The sequence below is a fragment of the Trachemys scripta genome, chromosome 13 (assembly GCF_013100865.1).
Source record: "Trachemys scripta elegans isolate TJP31775 chromosome 13, CAS_Tse_1.0, whole genome shotgun sequence".
NCBI lineage: Eukaryota > Metazoa > Chordata > Testudines > Emydidae > Trachemys > Trachemys scripta.
The window spans coordinates 41,739,387-41,752,268 of NC_048310.1; the positions used below are offsets into that span (position 1 = coordinate 41,739,387).

At 54.5% G+C, this 12,882-nt stretch overlaps 1 protein-coding gene across 3 annotated transcripts in view; it reads left to right on the forward strand.

The window, feature by feature from the left end:
- ADGRG1 (adhesion G protein-coupled receptor G1) overlaps positions 1–7,165 on the forward strand; it is a 41,257-nt gene extending 34,092 nt beyond the window's left edge. For all 3 annotated transcript variants that reach the window (XM_034788610.1, XM_034788609.1, XM_034788611.1), the window contains exons 7-14: positions 1,128–1,244; positions 1,675–1,720; positions 2,508–2,608; positions 2,738–2,859; positions 3,594–3,868; positions 4,528–4,636; positions 4,992–5,260; positions 5,796–7,165. In XM_034788610.1, coding sequence (XP_034644501.1) covers positions 1,128–1,244; positions 1,675–1,720; positions 2,508–2,608; positions 2,738–2,859; positions 3,594–3,868; positions 4,528–4,636; positions 4,992–5,260; positions 5,796–5,923 — 1,167 coding nt within the window. In that variant the 3' untranslated portion in view covers positions 5,924–7,165. The remainder of the gene's footprint in view (positions 1–1,127; positions 1,245–1,674; positions 1,721–2,507; positions 2,609–2,737; positions 2,860–3,593; positions 3,869–4,527; positions 4,637–4,991; positions 5,261–5,795) is intronic.
- Positions 7,166–12,882: the final 5,717 nt, after the last annotated feature.

Below are 12,882 nucleotides of genomic sequence, written 5' to 3' on the forward strand. Positions count from 1 at the left end.
CCCGACTCACAGCACCCCCTGCTGTGCCAGCCCTGTCAATCCCCCTCCCCGACTCACGGCACCTCCTGCTGTGCCAGCCCTGCCACTGCCCCTCCCCCGACTCACAGCACCCCCTGCTGTGCCAGCCCTGTCAATCCCCCTCCCCGACTCACGGCACCTCCTGCTGTGCCAGCCCTGCCACTGCCCCTCCCCCGACTCACAGCACCCCCTGCTGTGCCAGCCCTGTCAATCCCCCTCCCCGACTCACGGCACCTCCTGCTGTGCCAGCCCTGCCACTGCCCCTCCCCCGACTCACAGCACCCCCTGCTGTGCCAGCCCTGTCAATCCCCCTCCCCGACTCACAGCACCTCCTGCTGTGCCAGCCCTGCCACTGCCCCTCCCCCGACTCACAGCACCCCCTGCTGTGCCAGCCCTGGCCCCCACCCCTGCCCCTGAACTGTCCCCAGCGGCACAGTGTCCTGTGTGAACAGGTTGAGTCGGATGAGACCCAACAGCTTCTTTTTGCAGTGTGCCTTTAGCCAGGCTCTGAGCTCCCTTTCCCAGAGGAGCCAGGCCAGCGTACTCACGGTGCCTCCCCGCTGGAAAACGCTGTGGGCCCATCATAGACACACACCGGGACAGTGCTAGGAGGGTCCCCAAATTCAGGTTCCGGCCAAAGCTCTGCCAGTTGCGATCTCCCTTTGTGCCTAGCGACTGCAGCTCAAACCGGTCCCTGGCTGGGCTCCGGAAGAAATGCCTCCAGCCCAGGCCCCAGCAGGGTATTGTACAGCTAGGGGCAGTATGGAAGGTGGCACCTTACCCTGCAGCTCCTCTCAGCGTCAGGACCCCGGAGCAGCTGGACCATTGGGGGTTGTGATCTGGCCTTTGCCACCTGGTGTCCTGATGCCCTCCCCCAGATGCCAGTGCTACATCAGCTGGGACAGCGGCGAGGCACAGCCTGAGGAGAGACTGCGCCGGCTCCCGTAGCCTGTGTGCACAAACCCTCCTTGGGTCTGTGTTGTCTGCTGAGGAAGGTGACAAGGAAGCTCTCTGGGTCTGAGATCTCCGGGGTGGGGGTTTATAGCAGCTTGGTGCCCGGCAGCTGTCACTCTCCCACGCTGGCATCACGGGCTTTCCATCTCTTTCAGGACCAGAACAGCAGCAGGGTGCTCGGTGAAAAGGTGATTGGCATCACCGTGGGGAACACCCCCGTATCAGGCCTCCCACAGGACGTGGTCCTCAAATTCTTTCATGTCCAGCTGCCGGTAGGTGTGAGAAACGGCCCCATTCCAATCAGTCTGCTCAGGGTGGGGGGGGGGGGGGGGCTGAGACCCTGCAAACTCAGCTTCTGCCTCGGCTCTGTCGCCCCATCTTCTCTAGGGGATCCCCTTCCAAAACACGTAGTTCAGGCCAACTAGCCACTTCCAGAGAGACGGTACAGCCGGTGTCGGATCTTTCCCTGCACCGATAGGCTGTTGCTGGGAGCAGCCTCCCTCTTGAAAAAGGAGGTGACGGACTGGACTGCTGGGGAGAGAATGATCTTTGTTTCCTGGCCCCAGTCACATGACAAGGGCCAGAGTTTCTTTTCTCCTCCTGCCCCATCTGCCCCTTGATCTGCCCCTCAGCCAAACTCGCCTGCCCCGTGAATAACCCAGAGAGGCTCATGCATCACCACCCATGTTCTTGTCCTTTCAGAGGAACGTGACTCCACAGTGCGTGTTCTGGGACGTGAACTCCAGCCGTGAGTATCTCAGAGAGAGCAGGCGGTGACTGACACCTGTGCAGTGGGGGAGTCCAGTGCTACCCTCCCGATTTGACAGCACCTTATGCTGGCTTTGCACAGGTGTGAGGTGGGAACCAGACCCCTAGCCTTGCTGCCCAAGGAAGGGAGTGAGCATCAGTCACTTTACCACCTGAAGCATGGGACTGGACTGTCCTTGGTATTTTAACTCTTGTAGAGACAAACTCTGGGCCAAGTCCAACTCCCATTGGAGTGGATGGAAAGACTCCCGTTTACTTCAGTAGGAGTGGGATTGGCCCACCACATGGTCAGTGGCTGGATACATCCATCCCTTCTCCATCAGGAGACGCTGATTGGTTTTCACTCTGTCCTTCTCCAATCTGTGTCACTCACTCCAGCTCCCTGTGACTTCTCCTTTTCAGCCTCAACGGGGCTTGATTTGACAGCCTCCCCTTATCTGTGAATCCTGCCATTCCTCTAATGCCGGGGGACAGCCCATAGATCTCCGTGGATGGCTAGATCTCAGGCGGTTCCCTCATGGATATCCCAAAGAATCTGTCCCAGGCCCTGCTCTCCACGCAGATATGGGTGGGAGTGATTTTGGGTTCGAAGAGTCCCCAGTGCTGCCATGTGGTCTGTACGAGAGTCACTGGGCCCCATTGCAAAGCACTCTCTCATTCTCACCTGCTTGCAGACACCGTGGGTCAGAGACTTTCTGTGAACATTGACTTGGGCTGAGTGTGTGAAACCTCCCACCTTCAACAGGAAACTGCTTTTCTCTTTGCAGATGGCCGCGGCAGCTGGAAAAGTGATGGCTGTGAAACAGAGATGGGTAATAACCAGACAGTCTGTCGTTGCAACCACCTCACCTATTTTGCTGTGCTGATGGTGGGTACCGGGTACCAGCTCCCACTCGCGCGCTCTGCATCCTCACTGCACGGTCTCCGCAGTGATGGGTAAAGCTCTCAGCTCTTGCCCAGCATGGCTCTAACACCTCCCCGTCCTCTCCATTCTCAGATGTCCTCTCCAGAGATAGATTACATCCACAAGGAGTACCTGACGATTATCACCTACATTGGCTGCATTATCTCAGCTGTGGCTTCCCTCTTCACCATCATCTTCTTCTGCTGCTGCTCCAGGTACAGTACTATGGTTCGGGCCGGGGATTAGCTAGCAGCCTGTAACTCGTGCTCATGCTGACCAGTTCGCTACCCCATGCAGGCAGCATCCCCCTCGGCTGCCATTACACACAGATTGGCCAAGATTTTCTAAAGGGACTGGTGATTCTGGGGGCCCAACGTGAGACACCTGAAAGGGGCCTGATATTCAGGAAGTGCTGAGCACCCACCCCTAGAAACCAGACCCCTTTATGGGGTCTCCAGATGGGCCCCCAGAACCACCTATCATGTTTTATAATCTTAACCGCCATCTTGGTCTTTAGCACTAATGCAGCGAGCGTGCGCACGCACCGATCTTTAGCAGTGCGTTAACAAGGGCCTGACGCAGGCTAAAAGAGGCTTCCTTTGAGAAATTCGCTGTACGCAATGGCCAAACCCATCGCCTGCACACATGGTTCAAAGGCCAGCAGAGATGTAGCTTCCCAGTGGAACAAGGGGACCAGGATCGCTCACCTGTTGCAGTTACCAGTGGCTCAGCGTGTTCACCCATCACAGCCATCAGCTGGCCATCACATTTGGAATAGGCACTGGGCTCACCATCTCCTGTTGTTAAGACACAGATCTCTTGCGTGTCTCTGGTTAGCGTGAGCTGCTTGAATCAAAGCCCTGGGACCCCATCGTGGGGTTTTGTGGGTGCTGGGTTTGGGACTCCCAGCCAGGAGCAGCAATGAAATCTCTTCCTCTCCCTTTCCCAGGAGGAAGCACAGAGACGGCACCGTAAACATCTACATTCACATGAACCTGCTGGGGGCCATCTTCCTGCTGGACGTGAGCTTCCTCATCACTGAGCACTTGGCCTCCATCGGCAGCGAGGCAGCCTGCAAAGCCAGCGGCATGTTCCTGCACCTCTCCCTGCTGTGCTGCCTGACCTGGATGGGCATTGAGGGCTACAATCTCTACAGGCTGGTGGTGAAGGTCTTCAACACCTACGTGGAGCACTTCATTCTCAAGCTCTGCCTGGTGGGCTGGGGTGAGTACGAAAGGAGGCCGAGATGGCCCTGAGAATGCCAGGCCTCTTCCCCCCCGCCCCCAAAAGACTTTCCTCTTGCAAGGATAAGAGGATGATTTGCTCACCGTCCACAAGTACCTACACATGGAAGAGATTTCTGAGGGCAGAGGCTGTTTCATTTAGCAGGCAAAGGCATAAGACGAACCAATGTCTGGAAACTAAACCTAGAGAAATTCAGGCTAGAGATCAGTCCCCTCACTAATGCATTGGCGGCAGTGGTGTCTCCATCACTAAGGCTTTAAGTCAAGACTGGCTGTGTCTGTACAAAAAAAAAAAAAAAAAAAAATACACTGTTACTCAAACACAAGCTATGGGCAGGAGGCACTGCGTGAACTTCTCTGGCCTGTGCTGTGCAGCAGGTCACACTAGATGATCACAGAGGTCCCTTCTGGCCTTAACACCCAGGAACCTATTAGCAGTGTGGACATGAGGACCCAAAGCTGTACCCAACCATCTCTGTTCAATGCACTGTCCTCAGTCCACCGCTAGGGTGACAAAGGGTATGGGAGAACACCACGGTCAATTCCTTAGGAGTAGAAAGGATGGGCTCCTTTTTCAGGGACCTGCAAAGACAGGAATTGGGGCTAGGGGAACTACCTAATGCTGTTCTCTGCATCCAGGGCTTCCCATCTTTATCGTGGGTGTGATCTTCCTGGCGAATCAGAGAAATTATGGACCATTCCCCATTGCAGTAGTTGAATCCCTTGAGAAATCCACCAATGCAACCATGTGAGTAATTGAAATGGCATCACCATGTTCCTGGTTATACCATCGCTAGCAGTGCCTCCTCCCGTGAGTCAGTTACACACGGTGTGCACCCTGCATCAGACCAACAGATTACATCCCCTCTGCTGGGGTTTTCCCTGAAATCTTTTCTTCCTCCCACCTCTCCCTCCCGCCAGATCCCCAGCTGGAGGAAATCAGCAAAGCTCTCGTGACTTCAGTGGAGCTGTACTGCCTTACATCAGCTGGGAGACCGGCCTCCATGTTTAACTCTGGGCTGGAGGCCGAATGTGCCAGGGGGTCCCCCGAGCTCTAGCAGAGGATTACGGACCTGAACTATCTGCCTTTCTCTTCCCTCCAGATGCTGGATCACAGCCCCCCTGATCCATAACATAGTCAACCGGGGCTTCTTCAGCCTGGTGTTCCTCTTCAACACGGCCATGCTGGGAGCCATGGTGCGGGAGATCCTCAGGCAGAGGAACAGAGGCCACGAGCTTAAGCACGCCCTGGTTCTCCTGGGCCTGAGCCTCGTGCTGGGCATCCCCTGGGCCCTGGCGTTCTTCTCCTTTTCCTCGGGATCGTTCCAGCTCGTCGTCATCTACCTCTTCACCATCATCAACACTTTGCAAGGTGAGCGCGCAGGGCCGGGCACGCTCTGCCCATCTCGCCCTCTCCCGGCGACGTGGGACCTGGCGTACGTGCCGTCACCCCAGGGCGAGTTTCGGGGTAAATGGCGAAGGAGTCTGGAGTCTCTCTGAGGAGCAGCTGATGAGGCCGCCACAATCCTGTGCCCTATTCCTCACCGTGGGGGAGAGGCTCCCCTCCGTACTAGAGCGTGCCTCGCTGTACCTAGCCATCTTGCCTGTGGGGCCCTGGGATTTTCTGTGCAACAGCACCCAATGGCCACACGAGGGTGGCACCAGCTAAGGCGCGAGACAGTGCTCTGCTACGTTAGTACAGTGATGGATCCGAGACCCTGTTAGCTCAGTTCATCTGACGTATAGTTTGTTCCTTTAAAGTGGCAGTAGTGATGGGCTGAGCTGGCAGGGTGCACCCATGCTCAGGCAGGGTGCCAGCCTCCCCCTGCCGTCAGGTGACCCATTGTCCTTCTCTCTGCATTACCCCTGCCCAGTGAGCGCTCTCCTATTTCTCCCATCTCTCGCAGGCTTCCTCATCTTCCTCTGGTACTGGACAATGGTGCTGCAGGTCAGAAAGTCGAAGTCCTACCCCTCACTGAACAACTCCGACAGCACCAGGTTGCCGATCAGCACCAGCCGCACGAGCGCAGATTGAATCACCCGCTTTCTCTGGTCACAGCTGGGACTGTCTCTGCCCCGTGAGTCAAGAACCAGGGATCGCACTCCCGGAGGGGAGGTGGAGGCATCACATTTGTCTGATGCTCCTGCTTTGCTACACGCGGCCACGTATAATCACAAGGAATGTAGAGAAATTCACACACTCCCAGACACTCTGAACTGTCAGCATAGAGTCTGTTATACGCTAAGAGCACGGCAGCAGCTCGGTTTCTCTCGCACATTCCCTTCTGGATCTCTCAGGTCCAGCTCTGTCTGGTTCCCATTGCATTAAACACCATTCTTGTATCACACGCACACACCTGGGCTCCCAGGTAGATCACCACTTCAGTATAAAGTCACTGGAAAAGACAGAGGGTGTTATAAGCCAGCAAGGGCTGCAGCCTTCGCTGTCAGGGGATCGGGGACCTAGTCTGTTTCATGCTCCTTTCACAGCTCTTTCCACATCACAGCCTAGAGGGAGGGCAGGGGAGAGCCTGGAATCCACCATTCCCAGGCTCCAGGCACATCAGGCAGCTGCCAAGTGACTCCCCAAGTGCAGAGGAGAGATTGGGCAGCTGTAAAGGTTTCATTTTCTTCAGAATACAGCACAGGCCCATGAGCGGCTGTGGCAGGTCCAGACTGGACCAGGCACGTGGGGGCTATGTGCCCCTTAGGTAACAAGGCCTGGGGGGGGGTGCGGTCACCCCTCCTGCCCAAGGTGTGTGGGGTGCTTCTGGGGGAGAGTGAGGCCATGGGGCTGTAGCAGACAGCCCTCGGTGTACAGGTGCAACTCAGCGCTGTGTCTCCCATTCATCAGACCTGCATGCGGTTCTGCCAGTGCTTCCCCAACAGCTACCCAGCCCTGGGCCTGAACGATCAGGCCAGCCAGGGCAGAGGTGATGCTAGAGAGTTGGAGGGATGCTCCAGAGGCCATGGCAGAGCTGGAGATCGCGGATCCCATTCCTGAAGGGGGCTGGTCCCCCTGTCGCATTGTAATGTGGTGATGTCCTGGGGTTCTTCTCGTGGGCCTAGAATCCCAGCTTGCTTCAATGATTGTGAAAGCCTCTTTTCATCAGCAGCTGGCCAGGAACTGTCACCCTTCTCTTGCACATCTGGCTTTCACTTATCCTAGGGTTACCATATTTCAACTTTCAAAAAAGAGGACACTCCAGGGGGTAGCCCTACCCCCTAGCCCCTCCCTCCCACTTCCCACCCCCTACAGAACCCCCAACCCATCCAACCCCCCCTGCTCCTTGTCCCCTGATCGCCCCATCCCGGGACCCCTGCCCCTAACCACCCCCAGGACCCCACCCCCTATCTAAGCCTCCCTTGTCCTTATCCCCAACTGCCCCCTCCTGAGACACCCCCACCCTAACTGTCCCCCTAGGACACCACTGCCTACCTGTCCCCTGACTGTTCTGACTCCTATCCAGACCCCCACCAGATCCCCAGAACTCCCACACCTATCCAACCGCTGCCTGTCCCCTGATTCCCCCCCCCCCCCCCCCCACCCCTCCCCCCCCCCTGCCCCCCCCCAGACCCCCCCACCCATCCACCCCCCTGCTCCCTGTCCCCTGACTGCTCCGATCCCTCTCCACATCCCCGCCTCCGACAGCACCCCCATAACTCCCGACTCATCGAAGTCTCTCCCTGCTCCCTGGCTGCCCCCCGGGACTCCCCTTACCACCATGCCGCTCGAGCCACTGGCTCCACGTGGAGCAGGCTGCCGTGTGCATAGCCCCCACAGAATGCTGAGGCAGGGGGAGGGGAGAGGGGGGAGGGGCTCTGGCTGCTGGAGGCCAATGGGAGCGGCTCAATCGGGCCCAGCCACCCTATCAGCCGTGCCGCACTCTGCATGGGGGTTGGAAATCCCGGACCTTTCTATCTTATTACCAATTCCTCCCGGACGGCTATTTAAAGACGAAAAAGCCGGACATGTCCACGGAAATACGGACAGATGGTAACCCTAACTTATCCAGGCTTGGGTCACTTTATTTTTTATTTTTTAATGGTTTGGTCTAATATAATGTGGTCTGTTCGGGCCTATGCTTGTGGTCAGTAGCTCAGTACTCTGTACAGTACTCAGAAGCTACAGCTGGTGGAAGATGTTTTGATAGATCAGTAAATATTAAACCAGTACTTACATAGATTCAGTGACTGCTTCTTTGCTTCTGGGTGCAATTCAAGGTGTTCACTTTAAATCCCATAAGGTCGGGGTCCCAGCTACCTGAGTGTGGCTGTTGAGATCATCTGGGCCACTGGATCTAGCCGTCCTAAAGAAAGATAATCCCGGAACTGGTTATAGTCCATCACTGACTTAGGAGCTTCTGCTCTGGAGTTAACTCTCCACAAGGGGTCCAAGAGACAGGGCTGGCTCCAGGCACCAGCTTGGCAAGCAGGTGCTTGGGGCGGCCACTCCGGAGAGGGGCGGCACGTCCAGCTATTCGGCGGCAATTCGGCGGACGGACCCTCACTCCCGCTGGGCATGAAGGACCTTCCGCCGAATTGCCGCCGCAGATCGCGATCGCAGCTCTTTTTTGGCTGCTTGGGGCGGCCAAAACCCTGGAGCCGGCCCTGCCAAGAGAGCCCAGGTTTGCTAGGGCTCACTTCTCCTCTCACACTGATGTAATTCATGGCCTTCAGTGGCATTCAAACAAGGGTAAGGCGCCCATCTCTGATTGCAAGTCAACGGGGATTGGGCATCTCAGCCCAGATATGTTGTAGGAAATCTCCCTCATTGTGTGTAGGTCGCACTGCAGGGTCACTTCCCCGAGAGGGGGTGTCAAATCTGATTTCGGCTTATTAAAGTGTTCCCACTCCAATGCAGTCTGTCCCTGGGACTTTATTCTCTACTTGATCCAGTGTTGGGACTTTATTCTCTACTCGATCCCTGTTGTATTTTTAGGGAGAGATTTTCAAAGGTACACATGGCAAGTAGGCACTGAAAGGCAATGAGAATTAGGACCCAAGTTGTCAAAGAGATTTAGGCACCTAACTCCCAAAGATTTCCAGGGGGACCTCTATACCTTTGAGGATTAAGGCCTAGGTGCCTGACAGCCGTATGTGCCTTTAGCAATTTCCCCCGTATGTGCTGTGGAATCCCATCATGCACAAGAGAACTGCCACGAACTCTTACTGTTCCCACAGCGTGGCATGGTACCCGTGGGCTCCTTCTTCCTGGCTTTACAGCCCTTGAACTAAGCTTCACAACGCTCCGGGGAGACATGCTCGCACAAGAAGCTGGGGAAACTCAGGGGTTAAGCAACTTGTCTGTGTGGTAACAGAGCTTCTACCTTCCCAGCCCACGTCTTGGCCACAAGGCCGGTCTTCCTCTGAAGTGTCAGAGCAGCCTCTCAATCAGCTTTACGCAGCACTTGGAGAGACATGACTTGCCCGACTGTAAATGCCGGGTATAAAGTACTGAGATCATCCCAATGAACATGCTTCAGCATGGAAAAGGCCAAGGGGTTCTCACTGAAAAAGGGTGGAATGAAATCCCACTCCAGGCTGGCGGGCTGCGTTATAAACATTCGTATTGCCACTTCTTTGGAGAGAGTTGCTCAAGAGCCACCCCCATGAGTGGTCCTAGCTACGTAGCAATAAAGACATCTGCCCTCCCTGCCAGCACCGACGTGTGTAGGAGGAAGGATGCATAATGGGTGTATCTGGCCTATGCTTGGGCTCTTTTCATTCCATTCAATAAATTATGCAGGTGACCCCAGACGAGTGCCAATAGGACCCTTAGGCCCCAGTCTGCGGCATCACAAACGGCAGCAAAAAGTCACGTCCAAAAAAGTTTTTACATGATTTTCCATCTGCCTCCCACTGGAGAGCCTTATTGTGCACATTCCCACGCACAGGCCTCTGTGCAGACAAAAGACACAGGTGCATGTGTGTGTTAATAGCCAGGGACTATTGGGGACATGCAGAATGCTGCCATCCCATAAGAAATGAAACATTAAATTACAGAGAGGTAGTATGGCCGAGTGTCTAGTGTGCTGGGACTCAGGAGCTAGATTTGAGTCACCCCTGTGCCTCAGTTTCCCCAGCTGTAACATGGGGACAATGATGCTGACCTCCTTTGTGATCCATGGATGAAAAGTGCGAAGTAAAATTATTGTGTTAGTGTGTGAGAAACTGAGCGCGATCGTGTCCTTATGCACATACGCACAGGGGCAGAGTTAAGGTGGTCCCTGCAGGTCTGCCACTGCCATTTCCCAGCATCTGGGTGCTGAACCCTGAAACTGTCGTGTTTTCTTAATATTATTTCTGGTGAGCATTTAGCAAAGGCTCCATTGCGAACACTAGCCCAGAAACACGGGGGGGAGGAGTGGTCCTTCGCTGTTACAATCATTTCCTTCTTGTGCCAGTCTCCCAGGTACCACCTCAGCTCCTGCCCGAGGCTCATTCGTAGGATTCCCACCGGATCTCATGCCAGTCCCAGTCCCAAGTGATTGTTAATTAATTAATTAGCTTTACACACAACTGGCTTCGGAGGCTGAATTACAGCCCTGTGATTAAATGTGGAAAAACTGAACTCGGTGAAAGGGCATGGATCACCCACAAGCCAATTATTAGTCTATATTGGAATTACTGGAGTGCCTAGGAGCCCTCGTTATGGGCCCGGACCAGGCTGTACAGCACTCGATGCTGTACAAACACCAAACGGGATCCTGCCCCACAGAGCTGACACACTACGCCCAGCTGCCTTTACTCACTTATTTCACGCAGGATCGTGTTGCCTCGGCTGGCGTGGAATGAGCCCCACTAGGTTCCAGCACATTGTCCCATAGCTGTCCGGCCTCTACCAGGGCTCACCGGAGCGTCTCCGGTACAGGGAGGCACCATCGCTGAGACGACACCCAGGGAGCAGAGCTGTTGTGCAGGTGTCATTTTTTCCCATTGCCACGTTCGTTTAGGGTTCTGGGTGCCAAAAACCGTTGCGCTTACTCACACAAGGGGGCATTTGTACACGTGCACTCATGGGGTCATGGCACGTGCAAAAGAATGGCAAGAGGAGCAGCTCCTACATCTGATTCACATTGGCAGGCGTTCAGCCCTATGGTGAATTACGCCATACAGAACCCTGGAGAGCCGCGATACAAAAGGAGGAAGTCACACATTTGCGTGGGTGTCTGCACTGCACGTTCAGAACCTGCCACTAACAACCAACAGCACTGAGGGGAAAAGAGTTCCCAACCCTCAGTGTGGGGAGAGCTGCAGTGCAAAGGGTGCATGTACGTACACACACACACACACACACATACACCTTCCTTCAATTTCATTAAGAGCAAACAGGAAGAACGGTCTATGCCAACCTGGCTCTGGGTACTAGCTAGAGCTCTGTTGCTCTAGCATCCTTGAGCAGTGAGGCAGAACTACGACTGCTGACAATGTTGTTATGAAGGCCTTGACTGTCAAATACATATGGAGGGACTTTCCCCGGCGGGAAACGTATGTCTCCAAGCAACACGCAGAAGCGACAACGCAGCAAATTTCAAAGTAGTTGGGAAAAATTCTTTTAGCCTAAAAGGGGTTGTCTCGTTCATGGCGGTAGGTCAAATTATTCACATGCCAGTGTGTGTGGAATCTCTGATTGATCAATATGCCCCCCCCCATCGCTCCTGTAGAGAGCTGCACCCCCTTACCAGACCACCCCCTTCCAGCACTGGGTAGGACAGCAACCTCAGTTTCCTTATCTGCTGCTCCCTCCATTCTCCAACAGTTTTCTGGGGTGCTGCAACTTAGGCTCCCAGCTCAGTCACCTACAGATCCACCCCTTCCAGGCCTTTGGTTCAAAACACGTCTTGAGCAACATCCCCATAAACTCTTCCCTTTCCTCCAGGGAGATCTGCTAGGGACCCACCCCTGGACTTACCATCTTGATCTTTCACAGGGAGCCCTCTACACCCCTGCTCTCTTTGCCTGTCCCCTTGCAACTGAGAAGGGCTCTTCTTTTTAAGCCTCTCCCTGAAATCCTGTTTCCAGCTCCAGGTGTCTGCCTTTAGGCTAATTGGTCCTTCAGTATCAGAGGGGTAGCCGTGTTAGTCTGAATCTGTAAAAAGCAACAGAGGGTCCTGTGGCACCTTTGAGACTAACAGAAGTATTGGGAGCATAAGCTTTCGTGGGTAAGAACCTCACTTCTTCAGATGCAAGTCTGCATCTTCAAGTCTTGCATCTGAAGAAGTGAGGTTCTTACCCACGAAAGCTTATGCTCCCAATACTTCTGTTAGTCTCAAAGGTGCCACAGGACCCTCTGGTCCTTCAGTGTAGCCTATTAACCCCTTCCTGGCTTGCACAGAGGCTTGTAGGCCCCATTATGCTAGGTCCCTTGAATCTTGTTAGCAGCCTAAGCACTGAACCATATTTCCTCTCTAAAATCTGGCCTCATGTTTATTCCTAACCCCTCCCTGACGCTCCAGGGATGGGAAAGGGAGAATAGACTCCAGTCCCCAGAGTTCATTTGCCCATGCTGCTCAAGGAATGGAAACCCACTGAGCGCTTCCCCTGCTTTTAATTCTGAATCCACGTCCAGTGGCCCATGAGCGGTCAGCTAGGCCAGTGGTTTCGCTCAGCTGACTAGGGGTTCTGGATCTGACATCATTGCACTGTGGTGTGGAGGAGCTGGGAACTTGGGACTGACAGCACATGCAGTGTTGCCAACTCTCATGGTGTTATGGCAAGTCTCAAGCTATTTGAGATTTTTCTTAAAGCCCCAGCTCCTGGGGTCATGTGATGAGGTGAGACTCTCAGCTTTCAATTTTTATTTTTGTAAAAGTTCCTTTCTTGTGCTCAGGGTTGGGGGGGAAGACCTTGTCATCGTGCCCCCTGATGACTGGGACACCAAAACACATAGAAAAGGAACCCTGCATTTATTATTTTTCTTTGATTCTCATGAGTTTTAAGCCAACCTTATGATTTGGGGGAACTGATTCTTGATTTCTGACAAACTGGAGA